Below are 24,134 nucleotides of genomic sequence, written 5' to 3'. Positions count from 1 at the left end.
CAGGACCTACGGAAGCAGATGTTGTAAACGAGTTGACGTTAAAAATGATAGACGCGGAGGTCTGACTGTATTTTAGTGCACATATTTTCGTAATTCCTAGCTCGGATCCAAAGGAAGGCGATGAGGTGATCGCCCCTCTCAAGAGCCAAAAAATGATGGAAAAACTTATCTGTCCCGTAAAATACGGTGAGATTTGTGACTATCCTATGTATATAATTGTGTTTCCCTCCATTACATTCACATCTGATGTGTCTGCCTTGGCCTCATACACAGCTGATGATGTCAGCCTCCACTCAATTCGAAGCTGAAAATGTCTGGATCAGCTCCATTTGAAGCTGTTGATACATTCCTCAACTTTATTCGCAGCTGATAATATCTGCCTAGGCTTTATTCTCATGTCTGTCTCGGCTCATGCGTGGATCTAGAGGGTGGAGATGGGAGCGATGGGGGCAATCACCCCTTCCAAGAGCCATAACTTGGACAAAATTTTATCTGTCCCGTAAAATAGTGGGTTTGTTAAACGAACCTAAACAATAATACTGTGAACCTAACTTATAATTGCATTTTTAATTGGTTTGCTGTATTTTTGAAATATATGACATCCATATTTTTATAGGCATCTTTTCTCAGCCACCTCGTTGGGCATTTTGCCTGTTGTAGCGTTGTATTTGTATTTGTATAAATCTTCCCCTCCTAACACATCACCCTACATCCGCGCCTGCTTGGTATGGTGGAAAAATTTACACGTTTATAGATCGGGCACTATACAAGTCTAAATGTAGTTGGCTGTGCTTGATGTTTGTGAATAATTAATTAGCCACTGGAATTCATGGAAGTGAAGATTTTGGACTATTGGCTTCACAGGGGAAAAATGCTATTTGGCCAGAGCCACAGACAGTCACACGTCGGATGTCATAAATAGAAAATGTCTGTCTGAGATACGCGACGCGTGTGTCTGTGTGCGTATCCTCGTCCAGTCGGTCAGACACACGACTCACACATTTCCGTCCGATGTTACATTGCGCGAAAAAAAAGTTCCTTTTTTTTCTTTTACTTCATACAATCGATTCGGACTCACGTGAGTGAGGTCGGGTCACAAGAGAGTCAATGGAAGAAAAACATTATCATAACGCATGGAATTCGTGAGTTTTTACCCCCTAAACACACAGCATACATACAAATTGCACGGAATGGTAGAAATGTGAAAAAGGAATGGCCATCATTTCTGTTGAACGTGATTCAGTAAATTATTGATCTGGAACGCTATTTATCCTTTTGATATGTGTGCACTTGGAAAGCGTCGAAGCGTTTGATGGTCAAAAACAGGAAAAAAAAAGCCCTCTGCGCGTAACAGAAGTATTTATCTTCATTTAAGGCATCACTTATGACCTCTGATCATTGAAATATCAGGATTATTGACATCATACAAATCAATATTAGTTACTTTACAAGCTTTAAAGCCTTAAGAAGTATCGCGACATTTTTAATGTACTAGTAAAGCATAAATTCCGCCAACACAGTTAGAAATATTCAACAAACAATGGTTTACAGACAAAACTCTTGCCAATACTAATTTTAAACAGAATTTTTTTCTGACAGCTATCGTTTCGAACCATTACTACCACCAAAGGAACCGGAACCCGAGGAGTCGAGACGTTTGAGCACCCCCCCCCCCCGCAATAAATCTTGTGAGGGATAGCCCCTCTTCAATAATAATTTATGAATATCCGACGCAATGCTCGTCCTTTCCCCTGCTTACGTCATTAAATCCCACGTATATAGGCCTACGGAACGTGTGCCAATTTTAGGTGTGTGTGTGTCTCTCCCCCCCCCCCCTAATCTCACAATACGGCCTTCTTGCGGACTCCTCTGACTACCACATCATTCTGAAATACTTTTGACAACAATGTTTTGAATGATGGCCGTTGATAACCACACACATATATAATTTCAAATATAGTACTGTCTACAACATAGTTTCCTAAACTTGTTCCATCACCCCTTTCTTTGCAAAAAGCTTTCTTTTCATCGCTCCCAACTCAAGAGAGTCAACCCATAGGATCCTATGTTAAACCAAAAGGTCCTACCGCCCCTCCGTACCTTTCCATCCACTTTCGTCTCCTTCCTAAAACATTTCTCCTGATCTTCCTAGACCTGAATTCTCGAGGTCTTCCTAAAATCTAAAATTTGATCATCGCGCTATTCAAATAAGGGAATTCCCGCGATTTTCCCGATATATAATTTTCGTGGTCTCCCTAAAAAAATAATTCTGTGTATGGTCGTCTTTCCGAAAACATAATTCTTGTGATCTCCCAAGAATCCAACCGAAGTCTCAAGGTTTTTCTTGAAATACGATTCTCGTGGTCTTCCAAAAAAGATCCCACTTATTATGATCTTTCTCCGCGTATATCCTTTCTACAATATAAATCTGATGGTCTCACAATAATAATTCTCGTGGTTTTTTTGTCCTAGAATCTAGAATATAACTCGTGATATTTCTAATATACAAGTATAATGCTAGGGATCTCCATAAGGCCCGAGTGGCATGGTGGTAAGATGCTCGTCTACCATCGTGAAGGTTGTTGTCAGGGTCCCGGGTTCGAACCCAAGGAAGGATATAGATAAGATATTTTCCCAAACGAACTCGAGGCGACCACCGATAGACAGCACCTTCACTTCCAACCCATCTCACTAATGGCAGTAAATAGCGATATGGCCAGAGTTGGTGTTTGGTGAAGTAGTAGTGCTCTCCCTAGATTATTATATATGCTCGCGGACTTCCTAAAACACCTTAAAATTTCGGTTTAAACTAAACATAAATACAGTCCACGCTCGATATAACAACCCCCGTCGAAATCGAACGTTGTATTGGCAGGGTCGTAATATCGAAAGTAAAACATATATGATAGTCGTTCTATGAAAACATTGGGAGGGTTGCTATAACGAGCGTCGACTATAGTACTTTTTGTGCAGTCTCATACTGCATGGTGAAGTCAGCAAATACCTTCATTATAAGCAAATTTGGTACGAGAACATTTTTATTTCTAAACCACACATACACATTCTCCTCTTCCGACTATAACTTTCTTTGACAACGGAGCCAATTCAATACCCGTGAATTACATAACAAACGAATCTAAACACCACCACGCGTTATGCATTTATCGATCTATAGAAGTGTTTAAACGTGATCTAAATCCGTTTCATTTAACAAAACGTTTTCTCTTCGAATATATAAAGTTGAATGCAAAAAAAAAAAAAAAAAAAGTTACATGTTGCAGAGAAAGAGAAGACAACATAATGTTAACCATTGGACGATTTAATAGGCCGTTTTCAGTTGTGTAACCTATTATAAAAGAGTTCGTCTCTCTCTCTCTTAGCCCTTTATCAAAAGGGCACGAAATAGGTCACAGGACAAACGTAAACCTTTTCTTCTATTATTAAAAGTTTTTTTTTAAATTCTGCCTTTCTGTGTTGACCGGCAGCTACTATGCACTTCCTGTGAAATACTTCAATACTAGCCCGTCTGTAAAAATGGAGAGATTCGTGATTCACCTATAGTGTCGGTACCATCTTTGCTCGTTGAATTCGGACCATTAATTTTTTTCCCCTCTTCTAGCGTTACTCTTTACGGGAATTCCTATCAATGAACAGTCAGGACAAAAAAATGTGACGCGTTTCACATGTCACACAACCCGCCCACTCTTTTCTTATCGTTCGAACATGTTCGGATATTGTTTTGGCAACTCGCGCTCTATACCGAAGCAATCTATTTTATATGAGGGTAAATATATAATTATATCACTCAATCCGATTATGCTGTACTAAATAAATTATGAACACTACGAATGGGGAGGGGGTTGGAACGGCATACGACTCCAATAAGAAATGTTATAGTGGCGAGCATTATATTATCTCCTAGTTAAAAAAATTTATGCTAGGCATGAAAGTTTCTTTGAAAGGTATATAATTCCTCCTTTGAAGCTAAAGCGACTCTCTTGTCAAGCCCGGTTCAGTAGCCATTCGCAAATATTTGCCTTTCCGATGCAAAGCAGCAGCGGCATAGGCCAACACCACCTATAGAACAAGGCCTCCGCACGAAGCTTGTGACGTCAGTGAAGACCATTTCCCCTATTGCCATTGGATATACTGCAAAAAAAAAGTAAAGGGAGGATTTGTTAGGATGAGGGCCCTACAAGTGGAGAAGTTGGATACCCGTGTAGTCAGGCCAATGGGGCCCTGCACGTGAAGGAGAAAGAGTCCCGTGTGGACTGGCCACAGGGGCCCTGTACGTGAAGACGGATGTAGCCAGGCCATAAAGGCCCTACACGCTATGATATGAATATCTGCGGAACTGTTGAGAATTGACATTACAACGAAACGGATGCGCCGTAAAGGCCAGTGTCGTGAAGCATCCAGATGTCTACAAATATGTTTTGTGTGTAACTATTTATTGTTTTGACTTACAATGATGCTCCGGAAGGTGCGGAAGAATCCGGTCCTGGGGAGTGATGTGGATTTTTGGGTGGTCGGGTGGCGGCTGTTGTGGGACTTGGCTGAGGATGTTTAGTTGGGGTTGGGGGCGCGAACGTCCTAGTGGTGCCGTGCGGAGATGCTGGGCTATTGTTGAGTTGCGAATGTGAAGGAGGCTGGGTGACGAGAGAGTTGGTGAGGGGCGCCCTGGGTTCGCTTGGCTGATACACCAGTAGGTTGTCCCGGTACGTCCGCGGTCTTATGACCACTGTGCTTAAATTGTAATAGCGATAGAGCCTGGACGTGCTTGGTTCATTCTGTATTCTGTTGTATAGGCTGACTACACACTGGCTTGGCTCAGTATTCCTAGGCGAATGTTTACTTCCAGAAAACTGTCAATGTTGTGACTGTTGGCGTTCTTCGACCAATGTGAAGCGAAGATTGGAAGATCGGAAAGGAAATCAGCACCTTTGACTAGGGTTGGAAGCTGGAAGGTACTGGTCGTTCTGTTCGACCAGCCTTCCAATACTCTCACCCTTCAACATTTCACAACTATTGCCAACGGTGAAGTGGCCCCACTACATGCCCATGGAAAATCTTGGAAAACATATTGGGCCAGAATTGACACAAGTATGGCCCTGACTTCATACGCGGAGATAAACTTGGAAGTCTGGGGGGGGGGGGGGGCGTATCTCCGCCCATGCCTGGCTTTAACCTGCCAGTGTTACGGTCATAAGTGTGAACCTAGCTTAACGGAATCAAAAGATACATACACAATTTTGAGATTCAATTATGGTTTCTTTTTATTTTGACTTCAATAAATCTCTATAATATAATATATATATTGAATGTATGGTCATTGAAGCACACACAAAAAAAAATGCTAATATGAAATGACACTTAAAACATTAAAATCAATGACTATCTCGGAAAAAATATATGTATAATATATACGTATTTACAATCTTTTTTACACCAAAGCATGTATATATTTATGTATATGTATACAAATTTACAGGCAAAAGGAAATATTTGACCTACAACAGAAGGAATAGAGAACAGAAAATAAATGCTTATGATTTACAATCGCACGGTTTTTAATTACACATTTATAAATGCGAACACCCACTATAATAACATATGAAAATATAGATATAAACAAAACAAACAAAAAAAATCGAAACTCCAATCCTAAATCTACAATAACCACTTTTTGCAAAGATATATTTGCGTGAATCCGAAACTGATTTAAAAAAATCATGACTTATACACAAAGTACGGCAATAAAATGCAGAAGCTTGTACATATTTGTCATATAATATCGCCTGTACATTATACACACATTTTTATCTTTTTTAAATCTAAATAAAATGATACTGAAATGCCGTAAATTTGCAAAGAGACTAAAATAAGTTTTTATTCTTCTGATGTAGCAACATAGAATCAGAAATTGAGCATGAAGATTTTGTATTGCTTTTTTATATATACTTATATGTACATACAGAACAATAAATTGAACATGACCGTTATAACGACATTGAGCTGAAAAAAAAACGAAGTTTGAGGAGGGGGAGGAAATGAAAACTTTATGCATACATTATGAACAAAATCTCTGCACGACGTATGTTGCATTGCTTAAAGATTAAATTCATGATGTGAGATCCAATATCTTTGTATAAGTGGCTTTCCAAGATCACCACTGCTGCTAAAAAACAGTATAATGGGCTCAGTTTGAAATTGTACCACACCGAATACAATACTTATCTAGTGGGTACTATATTTTCAATTGAACACACAAATATAAAATAAAGCTATGCATCAAAATGTTTCACCGAAGCATCATTTTGTAGTATTTTTTTACACTCGGATGAGCCACAACCAGACAAGAATCAACTGATACAAAGAAATCCAGCCATAAGTGACTGACGCACTGTCTGTGTCGTCTTAATGCATGGTTCCACCAGGGAGCCCCATGACATGAGATCTGGTTACAATTTTAGAGTTCTTTTTGTAGACAAGTAAACTTCTAGCCAGTAAAGATGGGTAAGGTAAAATCACTTTGCCCATAGGCCCATGAGACTGTTATGACAGCCCTACATACAATACTAAACATTTTAGAGAACAAAAAATTCATAAAAATTTAATTCATGCATTTTACAGCCTAATTTCACTTTGTAAGGACCCAGGTTTTTTCAGACATCCTGGCTCTATCAACCTAGGCAAGTTAGAACACAGTGACTTTACTGGGCATCCATACTTAGGACAGCATATTTTATAGCTTAGGAAAAGGTGTAAGTAATCATACAGGATTTGTAAATGAACTAAAAGGAAAAATGAGTTGTTATGGACAATAGCCATCAGAGATCAAACTATAGGTGCTAGACTCTGAGGTGACAACCTAAATAATCCAAGAAAATGCAATGCATGCAACACACCTCCCAGCCTGTAGGTTCTTGAATCCTGTGTATCTTAGACCCTATACAAACCCTCTTCCAATATTTCTTTATTGGCACCTCTGGATAAAATGCATAATATGGATAAAATTGTCAATATAGCACCTAAATAAAGTAAAATGCACTTGGTGATCTATTCAGAAGGAATAACAGTAGTTCTCGATTCTTCTGAAATGAAGAATAATTCTCTAAGCTTCTACTGATAAGACTGCTCATGAAAGTCTGTATCCCTTTTCAAAACATTGATAAAATCTCATCATTTAGAATAATTTATAACCAATGAAAATATACCATGTTATATTTTTTTCTGGCATACAGTATACACTAGTACGCTGGCAAGACTTTTTAATGGGGGAGATCGAGGCTCGAATGCGAACTGATCTCCCCGTTAAAAAAACTCATCACAGAGAGGAACAGGCCCACAACAATAGAATTATTCAATCATTACACTTCACTCATAGTTAGAAAAATTGATGGCAGATGGCAGCGCTACACATAACAAGCATTACACAAAAACAAACTTCACGTCAGGTTTACAACACATACACACATATTCCAACATGTACCAATTCGTTACAAGTCCGAGAGAAATATGGACAAGGTGCATGTGTGGTTTAGTAGTAGTAGATCATGGTACCTCTATAAGTGAATAAAATTTTTGTAGTCGTCTGAATTCTAAAAAAATTGGATGGGCAGTTACTGTTTTAGTAAATGAAACTGCCAAACTCAATGCTCATTTCCAGTTTGTAATCTTAGAATGGCCTTAAAGTGGATATGAATTTTCCCATTCATTTTCTAGCTCGTGTGCACAAAATACGTTTATAATAGAAATTTGTATGCATGCGTAATTTTGTAATAAACTACTGAGTAATCAAATTTAATGAAGCGATTCCACTGTATTTTGAATGACTGAATGAGCAAATAAATCACCCAAGTATTTTCCACAGTCCCAACTGCATGCATTTAAAGAGGTTATGCCACACCTTCATGCATGCCTGTTCACATGATACATGTTAAATGTTATTGCCTGAAAGACACGTTCACAAGCATAGCTACATGCTATAAAGCACACAATCAATTCAAACCATTTTTTTTTTACTGAGACAAACAACACACAAAAAATTCTTATTTTCCCATAAAACTTAGGCATAATTGAAGGCCACTAATGATATAGCTAATTTAAATAGCACCAAGAATAGGCCACAGCATCTAACTAACAGAATGAAATAGCTCCTCTTTTGGCAGGGAAAACATAGAAACCTCTCTCAGAGTCGGTCTATGTATTCAAAATTCAAGAAACATACATTATATTTCTATCGCAAACACTTAACCATGCTTTCATTGCTATGGCTATATAAAGAGACAGAAAGAACAAAAAAAATCTTCCAAGTATGTTTCAGGCTTAATATATATATATATATTTTAATTATCTACAATATTTTGAAGGCATATTTGATATACTATATACCGATCAGTATATTTAAGTATCACACTCAATTAATACTTTACCATCATCTCTGCAAATATTAATTTTGACATAAACATCACAGCTGATATCGATGCAACATTATTGCACTGAAAAATATGTGAATATATGAGATTTACACATCCTCCCAATCATCAAAACCATTGCAAGCTATATACATAAAGACAAGATTAGAAAGCCACATAATGCTGAAAAAAGAAAAAAAAAATAAGAACCTCTAAATGGGTTCTTGCGTTTTAAAGTAGAACTTGACAAAGTTGAAAAAAAAATTTGGCACCAGCAAAATTTTATAAAAAAGGCAATCACATTTTTTTTTTCTCCAAAAAAAATGGTTCGAAACAATATTTTCTTTGACTTGTCTGGAACTTAAGGACCAATTTTAAGTTGGCCTCAGGTCTCAATTTACTTATCACCCACATAAAGTTTAGGTGGAATTGCCAATTTTTCAGTTGGTATGGGGGAACTGGCACCTAGGTTTTGTCAAGCCCTAGATTTAAGTATTATAAATGACTAATTGTACTCTTGCATAGCTAAGCCCTAAATGTATAATAGTAAATAAAAACTAATTTCTTCAGAAAATATGGCTATGATTCAAAACAGAATGATCTTGAAATCAAATATGTCAGTTTCTGATACTTAAAAATGTTAAAGAAAAAATAATAAAACCTCTACATCTTGAAGGAGAAAAAAATTCCTTGCATTAGCAAAACTAAATCAATACATTTTTGTCTCAAGAGATTTTCCTAAGAAACCTATCTCAATTGTTGAAGATATGTGTGGGCTGAGAGCTTTTAGACAAAGGCGATGAACTAAAAACTAACTCTAATAATGTTTTAACTAATTTTGAAAACTAAAAATACAGCAAGCAAATTTCTGAAATATTTAGATTATTAGCTTTGAAGCCCTTTAGTTTTATTTTAAAGCTCTATATAGAGATATTTACTCACATCGAAATAGGTTTAGATCCCTTCGATTCTGATATGGGAAGTACTACTGCATCAGCAATCGACCAGCTTAATACATTTGGAAAAACATTTTGCATTGGCAAACTCCAAAAAATAGAACTATGTGCGCCACATTGAATTTTCATTTTACAATCTTGTTTTAGACAGTCGGGGTTGACTAGAATTGACTCCAAATATTTGAAAGCAAATTTACTTTTTATTGCAGATAAACTCACTTTCTATCGCTGGAATTGTACAAAGTATGAAAAACAATGTCATGCATCTGCTCAACTACATAAATCATTTAGATCAATAAACTAAAAAAAACCTTAAAAAATTTGTTTTGGAATTTCAAAAACCTATTTGCATTTTTAGAAATACAATATACGCATTGAATCAAATATTGGACAGAAAACTAATATAGTTCATTCATGTAACATCATCTATGAACTAAAGAGAATCTACACATAAATTAAATGAGGCATGGTGATCACAGAGAAATGCAAGTTTTAAAAATTATATCCCGAAATTCCAAGCAGGCAAACCACCAAAGAACAGAAAAATGTTCTTTCATATAGGCAAAAAATGGTAAGATACTAGAATAATTCAATCATTTTTGTCAGACCACTGAAAATTTTTCGCATACAAGAGCAAATCAGACTGGAAGCAACAGTTTATGCCAGATTCCAAATACCAGAATTCCACCTTTTTTTTCTTATCTTTTGTGTTTCTTTCCACTAAGTTGATACACTAATCACTAAGTGAGGGGGGTAGAAGACTTCCTGCATTTTTCATAGCTGTCTTCAGTAGCATGTCTGTTTTGTAACTGTGTAGATTCTAGGAGAAATTATGACAAAAACTGAATAAGTACTAAACTCGAACGCCTCTGAACATCCTTTAGTACTGTAAGCAAGTTGTACTATCGACCTGAGATAATGTGCCCCAACGAGGAGATCAAAGGAGGTAAACATTTGAAAAGTGGTTTGGACAAATAGTTAATCAGTCTTCAAAGTCATTTCATCTGTGAACATTCTTTGTGCATATATCTTCAGTGGTGTTTTTTTTAGAAATAAAATTAGACACGTACTTGCAGAAGAATATAATCACATATCATGCTATGAAGCCCAAACACTGAACCAATGAAGCATACAACCATGATGAATGAGGCATCTGTTTTTCTGGTGGTGATATATGAGAGCTGGCCAAGTGTTGTATGACAGCTTGATTTTTTTTGGCCTATATCTGTATACCTAAATTTAATTTTACGTGTCTTATTGTTATGTACTGCATACATGTATATTGAAGCACCCGACACCATCCAGCCCCTCAACCAGGGTAATGGCTAAAATTGACAATTGTTGATACAGTCGGGGCAGTGTATGGTATGAAATGAGTCACATATCAAGCTTATCAATATTCAAACTGACCAAAGTAAAAAAAGGGAAATTACCTTGCTGCACTAAAAAAAAAAAATCAATATTGTTCTTATGGCAATGAAGTAAAAGCAAAAATTTTGTAAAGGAGAGTCTTTCTGAAGATCTACATGTGGTTTTTCAAACAAAGAGTATCAAGATATTTATTTATTTATTTAATGTTCAGGCAATTGAGAACTATGAGTTGGACTTGTCCAAATGTTGACTATATAAGATCACGCAGACTTGTCTAACCTATTCTAGCCTCCAGACAAAAGCTTTCAGTTTCTTCCCAGAATTCCACAAAAACCTTCAAATAATCCCTTAACTGGGCTGTCTTTGGAAGTTAAAAAGTTTTAAAAAATTAAAGCCGCTGAAACTAAGTCAAGAGATTGAAATAAGAAAGTTCATGAAATGAGATCAACAATTTCCACTAGTTACATTATGACACTGGAAAACTTTTCAATTATTTCATAAAAATATGCCACAAAAATATTGGTTCTATGTTTCAAATGGCATTCAGATAGGAATAAACATCAATTATTGCTTGATGAAAAATCATTGAAATTCATAGTTCTTCACCTCCATCTTGAAAGAAATAGAATATCAACTCCTTTCAGAAGTTGCTGCTATATTAGGACTTTGGAGAACATGTGAATTATATTTTCAATAATACTTGCATTGTATGCAACAAAAAAAAATAATTACATGGCACAATAAATAATGGAAGAAAAAATCTATATAAACTCAATTTCTAACAAATTTCAATAAACTAATTATAATTTTCATTAAAACAAATATACAAAAATAATTGTGCAATGATTCTCAGATATTCCTCATTCTATTCAGTAACTGTACATGAAAAATTATTTTGAACAACTCAAGTAAAACCTTAAAAATCTAAACTAATCGATGTGTAACATATTTGCTATAGACATAAGTAAATCTGAATGCAGTTGTTTCTCAATTTTATGAGTCTCCAATTTATGACTTGACACATTTTTCACAAACTGATCCTCTGGTCCCAAACAATATGCCATTTCATTTTGAATGTCTTTCCTTTTTACAAACTAATGGTTTAAGTCCATTTGAGTTCGTAAAAACGAGCAAGGATATAAGAAATTAAATAATGCAAGATAATCTAAATTTTATTATTGTCACTGAAGCACAGCAAAACTTATTTTCTTATCTAAGCATAATTGAAATCCTATCAGTTGGGTTTCTTAGCCATTTTGATCATGTGGAGAATTACTGAAGGCTTCGATGAACAAGCTGAGAAAAATAGATGTTTCTCACATAATTCTAGTAAAGAATGTATAAGGTTTCGTGAATAAGCATTGACGAGCAGTCCAGTAGCATCTCAGAAAAATGGGAGGGGAAAAAAAGTCCTAAGCTTGTTACACTCACTGATGCAAATCACAGTACAAACATCCAGATTGAAAAATATAGCAGGAAAAAAAACCGAAATAATAATACTGGAACAAAACGAGTACATAATGTGCCAAATGGTGGTAGTACCATGAGATTATTTTTAGAGCAGCTGCACAGATGTTAAGATTCTTCCTCCTGCCCAGCTGTCTCAATGAACTCAACATGAGTGAATGGGAAGTGTCCAACTTTTCCTTTGAGCTCACCTTCCCACTGGCCATTGATATTTATTTTTGTTACCTTTATAACATCGCCAACCTACAAAACAAAACATTAATATTAGGAGCATTATATGCAAAAAGACTACTTACATCAACGTTATTTCTCTTCTACATTGAAACATGCAGTGCAACGCAAAAGTTTAGACACTTATAAAATTTGCTCTTAAATAAAAAAAAGAACTGAATTATTGAATAATGGGCACAGCTTCCAGCACAGCCTAGACCTTCATTGATGAACTGCTAAAATCTCTTCATTGAGACAGACCGGCGGGCCATAATCTGGTTAAGAGGAGGAGGTATCAATAGCCTCTCTTAAAGGTTGCCAAGGTGCTCATCATCACATACAGAACAACACTACGAGCCTCTAGCTGGACTCTTGTGGGAGTTTCAGCAAGATAATTCAGGTAGGTCGTAGGCAGATCATGCATCCAGCAGTTCATGCAAAAGTCTAGTTTAAATGCACAAAAGATTGAAGTTCTTAACTGAGCAGCATGTGAGCCAGATCTCAAACCTGTTTACAATCTTTGGGGCATATTTTATTGAGAGGTTTATGAAAATAATCGATAGTATTTGTCTGTAAAAAAGTCTTAGAACTTCCATCAGCATAATTTTGAGGCGCAAATAATGCACGACTTAATTTCTTCAATGGAAACCTCCATTAACGAACTTACTAAAGAAAAGGGACGTCCAACCAGATATTAAATTATTATTTTGCTGAAAATTTGACATTGTCTAAACTTTTGCGGCGATTGTTTATATGCTATTTTTGTTTTTGTCATTATGTTGTCCATAAAGCATATAGCATATAGTCTAACTTTATTACTATGAAAATAAAGTTCATATTCACCCTTGTAAATGGTAATTAATTTGTAATTTTTCAATTAATAGTTTTCAGATACTGCATGATCTTAACCAGTGTCTAAACTTTTAAGGTGCACTGTATTTTTTAATGCACCATAATTTGATAAAGGAAAACAATACTGTTGTTAAATCTTGTCGGAATACATTTATACATTTTTTTCTCACGTTGAATGGCAATAGATTTGGCAAGTCAGTAATAGATAGATTTTTTTTTGGCCCACAACACATTAAATCAAAAGGTTTTCTGATTATTACGCTGAGGTGAACTTCAGAAAGAAAAGTTTTGAAGTTTTTTTCCAAAGTTAATAACATCCAGAAGCATAATATCCAGAAAGTCTCTTGATTCAACAAGTTAGTTATGTTTAAAAGAGTAAATAAAAGTCATGATGTGTTTCTTTCTTGGCAATTATTTTGTGAATTTGGGAATGTGGGTAGCTACCTTTTTTATCACTGGGCCTAATAATGTTGATGAAACTAAAGAGTGTGCTTGTTTGTGCGTTCAGCGTTTGACATGGTTTTGTATTCAGTAAGTGGTGCTATCTATCCTCCAAATTGCTAATGTGTGGATTTGAAATTTTAATGTATGCATATTTGTGTTGTAGGTCTGTGTGATCACCGTAGTAAAAAAGCTCTTTTTCAAAGAGATAGCTAACTCAAAGGGAAAGAAAAACCTTAGGAAATTGTATTTAGCTGATTACTACTGCGTAATCAAAGGCTCCAAACCCGGATTTTCGCTAAAGGCAGAATCCAAGTAAAGCATGGGGGGCCCATGCCTTCCCAAACAAGATCAAAAATTTAAAAATATTTTAAAATTTTTTTGTAGAAAATTACAATATTGAAAACAAAATACATTTTTATACTATATGTTAATCTAATTTTTTTTTTTTTTTGAGTTTTAGTGACAAAATTTCTGTGACAGAAATCCTTATGCACCTTCAAAGGCTGATTCTGCATACACACCCTGATTTTCGTGATCCGAAATGGTGATGACCGCATAGCTACTAGATGACAAAACTGGATATTCAAGACAGAATTTTTTGAGATGCAGGGGGAAAAATCCCCAACGGCCTCTGAAAATTTTTTTACAATTTGAACGGACGTTCCAATCCTTTGATATTTTAAAAAATGTGCCTTTGCAATCTTGTAGGAACAAAGTGAATTTAATCCATATAGACCTTGTCTTTAAATGCTGGTAGGTAGATAGTCGCAAATGTACCATGATTTCGGGTAGGTAACCCACGGGGGGGACTCTCTGAAATTAGAAAATTTTGTATAAGGCATCTTATTCAGGGATGCAATTAGATATCTTGTCATCTTATTCTTCAACAACCCCCACGGATTATATATCAGTATAGTACAGTAAAATGCTTCATTTGTACTTCAAAGTAATAAAACAAGGTGGCGCGATAATGATACACGGTGGGAAGGTTTTTCTCTCCACACTTTTTTCTCCTCCATGGAACTAAGAAAAAACACATCCCATGGTACACATGAACCAAATTTTCATGTGTCATTTTCCGAAATTCCAGGAATTTGACTTGCTATAGCGCATCAGTGGCACCCCTGGTAGGTATACTACTACTGCTTTTTGCTTTTTTTTTTTTAAGTAAAACCAACATTTAAAGCATTTTTTATTGTTTTTTGCATAATCTGAGTTGACCTCAGTTCCATCCACCTTGAATTAAGACTCTACTGTAAGTCAAAATGCTAAAGCTAATGACAATTGCTAATAGTTAATAAACAGACATGGATTATTTTACTGCACGAAAAATATTAGTATCAATTGACAAAACTTACTTCTAGCTTCAATGCTGTTTTATCATAAGCATTTGGGACTCTAGCTTGAATTACTCGGGCCATTGCTGGCAGCTTCCTCTGAGAAGATATAAACACAATTTTTTAACACAACACGCCAGAAATAGAAAAAATTTACTGTCATGTGCATAGTAGCAGTGCAGAGTATTAAAAAATTATTTCACATAATTCAAAAGAAAAAAATTCACCATTAATCTAAACAGGTTATGTCTATTAAATAAGATAATGACCTTAGGAAAACTGCTCATCAAATATTCTAATTGGGAGTTTTTTAGATCATAAAACTCGAAAACAACACAGAGTTGCTAGATTTTCACATGACAGAGCTGGCTAATCGAATGATGGGCCAAGTCCATATTCCAAGGAATTTCTAACTGATAGGCCATCGCCAGAAAAGTAGCAACACAAGACAGACGCATTCCCCCCCCCCCCAACAAGCAGAAAGCTTATAAATCATATATTTTGAAAAGGGGTTAGAATAATCTGACTGCAGATTATTCTCATTCATATTATCTCATTCACATTATCTCATTCACATTATCTCATTCACATTATCTCATTCACATTATCTCATTCACATTATCTCATTCACATTATCTCATTCACATTATCTCATTCACATTATCTCATGCAGAGATAACTCCACTAACATTAGTGGAGTTATCTCTGCATATAAATTTTCAAAAGGGTACCCTGACAATCCTTTGATGTAGTGGTTTAAAATTTCAAGAAAATTTTTTTTCGATTTTTCAAAAAATAAAATTCTAATAAATTAACATAGAAACTCAATGAAGCCCTAAATAGTGCTTTTGAAAGGACATTCACTTTAAGAAATGTTAGAAAAAGTATATCACCTGACTATTAGGAGTTTTATATGAGATCCTATCAGTTGGGAGTTTAGCATTTGGTGTTGGCCCTGGACCAGTCTGAGTTGAATTTTGCTGCTGTTGTTGCTGTTGCTGCTGTTCTTGTTGTTGATGAAGATGCTGCATTTGACACAGGGCACTTTCATCAATCTGTAAAGTTAAAAAAAATGTTTTACAATCAGAATATTTTTCAAAACTTCAAAGACAACTTCATTTTATCCAATTGAATAAAGTGAAACATGGTGAGACAATTCAAGAAAGCATATTGGTCTCAGATCAAATTTACTCTTTAACGTTTCATAACAATTTTGAAATCTGTATGAGACATTTCATCCCCCTTCATGCTAGAACAAATGTGCAATATCCTTGAAAAACAAAATGTGGAAATACATTTGAGTGTTCACCCATGTTACTCTATGGAAGTTATCTTCCTTGAATGTTGTGTAACACGTGTTACGATAGGGATACACATTTGTGTTTCACGCAAAACTTAGGTAGCAAAATAGCCTAAGGTATCTAACCAGCTCATAAAAAAAAAGTGAAAATTTGCACATTCATGCTTCTAGCATGAGGGAGACCATATACGCCCCATGAAAGTGAAAGGGTTAAAGATTTCATACTTATACTCTATGGAAAATTTGCTTGATTATACAAATTCTACTTCCAAGTATAAACATGTTTGATCATATACACACTGGATGAAACTTCCTAGACTGTTTTTTAAAACTGGGAAATTCAAAAAAAATATATACATATATATATAAATTGAAAATAGATATTTACTTTTTCTATGTATGGCACAGGAATCGAACCTATTTGACCTAGGCTGTTTTTTGCCGTCCACCACTGCTCTTCATCTTTTGACACTATAGTCAATATTTCTCCCTTCTTGAAAGGTAAATCATCAGCATCACCCTAAGCAACGATGCAGAAGAGAAGGGAGAGGAAAAAATTCAGTTTAATTCAGTTTTTTCTTACATTAGATCTGAAATTTCAATTAAAATTCATCATGATCTATGAAGGTATTTATGAAAATTTTTCTTAACATTAAGGCAAATTTTATGTGATAAGAGCGCCATATCTTTTCCAGACATAATCAAATTCCCAATGTTTTTTTTAGGTTAGTGGCACCATCGAGATCCGCTGTGGTGGTCGAGTGGTCATAGTGACGGACTCTTATGGCGAGGATCCGGGTTCGAACCTCACCGGCGCCACAGTGGTGGTCAGCTGAAGTTGGTTTTCTGTGGTTTCCAACTTCAAGGCGCGAATGCGAGCCAATCTCCCCGTTAAAAAGTCTCGCCACAGAGAACAACAGGCCTACAACGTTACAAATATCCAATCATTACACTTCACTCATAATTTGAAGTATAGATGGCAGCGCTGAAATATCAAACACAACACTAGCTACACACTCAGACTGTTAGGTGCACTCACTTTGTCCCAGACTCTGCCATGAAGCTGGGCTGGAAGAAATCTCTGCAATGGGTTAAGTCCGGTGGCAGAGCCCCTGGCATTCATTCATTCAGGCACCATCGAGAATAAAGTAGTGATTTTCGGACATTGGTTTCTATCCAAAAAATTTTTTCATTTGGTACTGTTTTTGTGTGAACATTGTCGTTAATTTTGAGGAAAATACATAATCTTGTGGAAAGCTAAAACAATCTAATTAATTTTTCACAACAGAAAAGAAATATTAAATTTTTTTCTTCAATTTAAATTTTGTGAAGAGTCTGTATTTCAGATCTGGAATTTTGTGAAGGATGTGGAAAATGGATGCGAATTACAGCTGGATCCCAGGATAGGCTACTCTGATTTCTGCAAATTCGAGTTTACTCAATTTTCTTTTAAAAATGCCCGGTCATTGAATTCAAGCATAATTTTTTATCATCACAGGATTATTTCTGAGATGAAGACTAGGATCGAAATGATATGCAATCATGTGAAAGTAAATAATTGTCCTGTCAATCAAAATACTATATGTAGCCAAGCTAAGCTGATTTTTGAGAGGCTAAAATCAGAAGCTGGAGAAGCAACTAGAATAAAAGGGGACAACTTTGCTAGTGGTATGGAAATGAAATTTTCAGACTTTATTGTCTGCTTACATTCCTGAATGTTCTTTCTTGTATCTAAAAACAATCACTTTTTTCCTTTCGACACAGAAATTTTATCAAAACATTCAAAGCACCAAAACCTTTAAAAAAATGTGCAACACCGATTCTTTAGTCGCCATGGCAACCTGGGTGTCTACCATCTTCTAATGCTTATGAAGAATAATCCAAGAGACAAGGATCAATTCTCAATGACTATTCCATAAAAAAGAACCCTATGCCGATCTTTGAGAATTATGCTCGAGACCACATGGCATCAAGGAGAAAAATATAGGGGGAAAAATATCTTTCCTTCCATTTGACCAATCATCGGCATATATTTAAGACATATTTTTCTTTTTGGTGGCGCTTTCATCACTCTCTCCTTGTTTTTTATTATTATTTTTGGTACTGTACTTGAGCAGATTATCAGAGGTTTATGCTTGTAATGAGAGCGGGGGGGGGGGGGGGGGTATTTTTGAGTAAATTCTGTATAGTTAAATACACATATTTAAGCAAAAATTTAATAATTCATAATGGTAATTCAACCTGATCATTCAGCGAATTTACATAAATGTATCTTTTCCTGTAAAAGCTGGGAATAACAGGAATTATATGTTACTAGCTATAATACCCGGCGCTGCCCGGGTTTTCTTCAATGAGGCTTTTTTGGATCACGTGATATCTCCCTCTATTTTTCTTGAGGGACATACAAACCGTGTCCAAGTTAACCAATATGGCGACCTGCGCGATTCATGAAATAAACAAATCTAGATTTACACAGAAATGAATGTATATTTTTCTTTTTTTAAGGGGCGCTAGGTATTTCGATCCCCCCCCCCCCCCGAACTTCAAGTTATCCATCTGTCTGTTCCAGCTTCCAAAAATCCTTAGTTAAAGCTGTGAAATTTTTTCGATGAACTTTTCACGGGCTCATAACTAATTTTAAAATATCCTAACCCACGTGAATTTATGCAAATAAATATCAAAAGAGACAATATGGAGACATTAATTTTCATACTTGAGAAGATATAAATGAAATCAATGATATTGCTCGAATATCCAACTCAAAAGTATAGGTTTGGCTAATTACTTCATATTTAATCTCCTGGGCTTCGTATATCTCTAAGCGAACTGAATATTTCAAAAATCGAGAATTCAATACAACTTTTAAAATCATTGATGGGGCGGAAAATCCCACTAATTTCCGCATTTCTACAGTAAAATCGACAATTTTAGCACTGATTTCTATGAGGATCACCCTTTTCCTGACTCTCAAAGCGATGCTGATGATTATTATGACGTCTATTCAAAAAGCCTCATTACTGAGAGTATATTGAAAATGTGGCAAACCATTATAAAGGCATAAACTATCATACATATACTAACAGGATTAAAGAAGTGACAAACCGTTGTAAAGGCATATACACGTCTGAAACGCATTGCTAGGGAACCACGGTAACCAAAGTAAACGTTCGGAAAGTGATTGTTGAGGCCCAAAAACCATTGTTGCCGGACAGTTTTTTGCCCATTTGGGGCATTTGCCCTGGTCTGACGAAATTTTAAAGTAGCCTATCGTTCAAGTCGGGTCCCATTTGGTATATATGCAAAATTTGGCGACGATCGATCTAAAATTGTAGATTTGTATAGAGAACATACACACTCACACACAGAAAATCAATTTTATATATATAGATTATCCCATGGCTTTTTATCCCCATATACATATAATTTTTAGCAGTTAAAATTTTTCAGTTTTCTGGGAAAGCAATGTTATTGCCTAATTGATCGAGGTGAACAGTTTCAAGAATAAATTTAGGTCCTTCTCATTCATATTTTCCTTCCGACATAACACCTATGTTCCACACAACTATCTGCAGTGGTTTTACAACTTTTCACCTGTACATTTTAAAATGTGAATTTAAGATTGAGTTCAATAGATTATAAAATGCTGAATGAATTCCTTATTTAGTGGGCAAAAACATCATTCGCCCATTCATTTCGCAAGAAAACTTACTGTTCTTATAATAAAATAGAAGTGTTTCATGTTTTTGTGTTTTGTGATTGTACTGCGATTATTTTTAAAAAATATAAAAAATAATTTTTTCACATGCGCAGTGCCACTGGGAGTGTAAAATACTGTAATCCAAATCTCAATGAGTAGTTCTCCCCACTCCTCCACGGAGCGGAAAGGACGTTTGTTCAAGCACCAAGCTGGTACCAAAATTTCCCTTTCTCTCTTTCAACAGCACAGACTATCTGTGTCTCATGAATTATTCTTTATAAGCATTGAGAGATGGTAGCCTGCAACCCCCCCCCCCCCCGCCTGCCGACATATGTCATGTCCTGATGTAAATAATGACTGAAAATGCAGTTTGAATTTAAGCAATGTTCAATAATTTACTCACACTTCCTTGAAAATCATATTTTGCTCTGACAATTTCAACTTTTTTTGTAGCCTGCAATGAAAACAAAAAAATGTTACCAAGAGCAAACATTTTGACACAAACGGTTCTTAACATAAGAAAAGAAAAATTAAGAGCATGAGGTGAGAGGAAGGTTGGAAAAAAAAAATTTGATCACAAGTGAACTTACTGGCCTTATTAATGGAGTGGTATCAAGGTAATGTAATTTATAGAAATTTAGCAGCGATGGTATGTCAGGAAACATTTGATCGCCCATTCGAAATCTAGCCTGGTCGCCTTGCTGGATACAATTGATGATATAGTGGCTAACCTTATTATTCTCCCTGAAGAAATGAAATAGCATTTTTCTGAAATCATCATGTCAAATTACTTGGACAAGCATACATTCAATAATAATATCTAACAACATTCATTCATACTTATAACATCATATTCCACATAAACAAAAACTTGATAAAGCTGTTGTCAAATCATTTGAGAGCTTTAAATTGGTTCTGAGACTTAAAATATATTTTCACAATAAATACGTATTTTTCATAAAATGAAAAACAATCACAAACCCTTTATTCATTTTCGATCATTTTTGTCACACCACGGTCATTTTCTGCATGCAAGGACTAATTAGACAAGGACCTACAATTTATTGGAGATTCTGAACAGCAGGCTTGTTTTTTATACTCGTCGAGGGGTTGGTGCGCTAACCCCTCGATGAGGGACTCCCTGCGCAGTCAGGTCGTCATTTTTATTGTACCCATGTCAGGAAATGTTTCTGACAAAGACAAACCGGGTATCGAACTCACGACACCTCTAAACATCCTTTGGTATTTTAGGTGAGCATCTTATTGACCTGGGCTACCACGCCCTAAAACCCATTATTCTCTTCATATTTTTCCGGCTAAAATTTCTTGAGACCAACTCAATTTTGTCAATTGTGAGGGGTTTTTAATGAAATCACTTCATTATCTTTTGTTTGTTCAATATAGCTGCATTATCTCAATCAGGGGCATACACAGAATCAACCTATGGTAGGGGATACAAAAATTTTCGTCCCAAGAAATTTTGAGTTACCACCCTTCGAAAACATTTAAATTAACAGAAATTAATTAATATAGCATATAAAATATGTTTTCTTTCAATATTTCACTCTCTCCCCCCCCCCCCAGAAACATTGTTTTTCTAATTTTTTGGTCAGCTTGGGGGGGGGGGGGGAACGGGCTGCCCTGTTTATGCCTCTGGTCTGAATGGTTTAAACTGAAACTAATTCAAGTCAATACTCACCTAACACAAAGTACAAGATCGCCTTGACTCGAAGAGCTGTTCCTCACAAGAAATGTTCCTGTCTCACGCTCATTCGTCAGCAGCTCAGTTGCTTCTGGCCTGGACATAGGACCAAAGTACCAACTAGAAATTTGAAGAAAAAAAATTAATGTGCCAATCATTTCTTCAGTAATATATTTTCAAGCATGTTCAGTTATAAAACAAATCCTATTTTCAATTAATCAAAAATATTCTTGAACACTATGAAATTTCCAAAATTGACTCCTAGGAAATTTGGATGCCAACTAATTTTTTTTCTTTCAATTTGTCAAACTCTGCTCTATACAAAATTCATATTCCCAGAAAGTCAATGCCTGCATTGCAAATTACACTCGTCAATGCAGAAAAATCATCCCTAAAATATGGAAATATGGACAGAGAAGAATGTCTGTGTCATACATTGATGGCAAACATTTGAGGACCACTAACACTTGAGAGCTGTTACCTGCAGAAAGATTAGCAACCAAGCCCATAAGTGTTAACCTGTGCTATGGAGGACAGAAACTACTCCACCATACATACATGCATGGGAAGGACTCCTTTCCCCCTCTCCCAACATCAAAGATGAGTACATATCATCCAATATATAACCTTATATGTGTAGACATAGGCTGTTGAATAGTGACCGCATCATCATCATCATCGTGCCCTTTTCTCTAGACACTCAAATCTATCTTTGCCTTGTTTACAAACAATTCCTTGAAGAATTTCTAACAAACTGGTGCACTCCAGAAAAGTTTGTGTATTATGTGTGGCCCTAAAGCACTTATGATGTTCAAGTTAATGCCCGTTTTGTGTCAGAGAAGTGCTGCCATCTATCTCCCATATCAGAAATAAAATTGGTGGATTCCAGAAGTTTTGTGTTAATGTGAGTGCTACCATGTTGAAGGTCTGCATGATGGGAGGAGAGCAGCGTCAGCAAAACAAGATTATTTCTATGCTCCTATACATTAGTGGGAATAGACAAACCTTCTATGCATCTCTGAGGACATGCAAACATTCTATGCATCTCTGAGAACATGAAAACCTCCTATGCATCACTTGGGGTGATCACGCCCCCCCCCCTTCTTCCAAGGGGTACACACATTTCCATAACTTTCAGGTGGTATATCTCCTATGCATGTTTAGTGGCAAGCTAGTAGCCTTCTATACATTTCAAGGTATACATTCTAGGAACACAACGCGTGTTATGCGTATCCGTGGATATACATGCCTTCTACACATTCTGGAGAAGTAGCCTATTTCCAGCTTGAAAGTTTGGCAACCACCACATCAAAGGATGTTGTGTTCATTACATATCTTTCACGTAACCTGTTTAACAAACCTATAACTTCTCATACTTGAATCAATTAAACATATCAATTGGTGAAAGGGGTGAAAAACATGGAAGAAATGTACATGATTGTGACAAACATGAAATAACTCCGATAGATAACGATGAGAAGGGGATTATATGCGAATTTAATGCATATGTAGATACAATATTAAAAGTAGTGAAGATTGCAATTTGATAATAGCAATCGCAACATCACAATGATACAGTATATATTAAAATTAATAAAAGAGCAACCACTATACCTGTTTTTATCATAGGGATCAAAATTAGCAGCCATATTTTAATGATAAATAAGCTTATTTTAATGAGTGATTAATGTTGTTACATTTCTTAAAATTCACATTAAATCAAAGAAACTTTTTCCTCCACGAAGAAATCCACCGGATAAAAGTGGGGAATTAATTCGAAACTAACTAGCACGAAAGTGCTTCAATTTTGTTTATAATCTGTAAATAAACACTATGCGATATCATTCACAAAATTGTGAAATTAAAAAAAAACCAGCCGCTCAGCAGAGAGACAGACACAACGTGATAAAGGAGTTGCCACGCCCGAAAACCCCAGCTCTTTAATATTAAGTTTAAATACCCAAGAAGTGACACTCTGACCATATCACCTGTGAAGTCTTCATCAAGAATTTAATGAAAGATTTCATATTCGAATTTATTTAGTTAATAAGGAGGAAAATTTCCATAATACAATCACAATGGGTTTAGAACATTGGAAGCTAAGAGAAATTTCAGTTTCTTTCAAGAAATTCAACATTTTTTAGAAAAATGTCCCTTTTTTCTCGAATTTCGAACAAATTTTTTATCTTTGAAAAACTTCTTATAACTTGTATGAACATGTCTGTCATTTTTTATGTTATTTGTCATTTTTGTTGTCCTGGTATACTTTTTAATTCAGTTAGAAAATACATTATGTCCCGGGAAATATGTATCATATGGTCATAAAGTTTTGATCAAAGATTAAGTGCAATTCGGAATTTTTCTAATTTTTAAGAAACTTT

The 24,134-nt window shown here is 35.7% G+C and overlaps 1 protein-coding gene across 1 annotated transcript; it reads right to left on the bottom strand.

Moving 5' to 3' along the window:
* Positions 1-10,090: 10,090 nt before the first annotated feature.
* Positions 10,091-23,674, bottom strand: LOC149084024 (adapter molecule Crk-like). Its single transcript, XM_089234369.1, has 8 exons — positions 23,368-23,674; positions 21,751-21,873; positions 20,642-20,795; positions 20,455-20,505; positions 16,743-16,874; positions 15,948-16,109; positions 15,076-15,153; positions 10,091-12,454 (listed from the first exon to the last, which is right to left on the bottom strand). The coding sequence occupies exons 1-8, from the start codon at positions 23,400-23,402 to the stop codon at positions 12,320-12,322; spliced, it is 870 nt and encodes a 289-aa protein (XP_089090495.1). The 5' UTR covers positions 23,403-23,674; the 3' UTR covers positions 10,091-12,319.
* Between the last annotated feature and the right edge of the window lie 460 nt (positions 23,675-24,134).

The sequence above is a fragment of the Pholcus phalangioides genome, unplaced genomic scaffold, assembly GCF_987345545.1.
Source record: "Pholcus phalangioides strain wild (caught in Gottingen) unplaced genomic scaffold, Ppha-v1.0 ptg000008l_1, whole genome shotgun sequence".
Lineage (NCBI taxonomy): Eukaryota > Metazoa > Arthropoda > Arachnida > Araneae > Pholcidae > Pholcus > Pholcus phalangioides.
The sequence above is the reverse complement of the archived record's forward strand: the minus strand, read 5'-3'. Positions and strand labels throughout refer to the sequence as shown.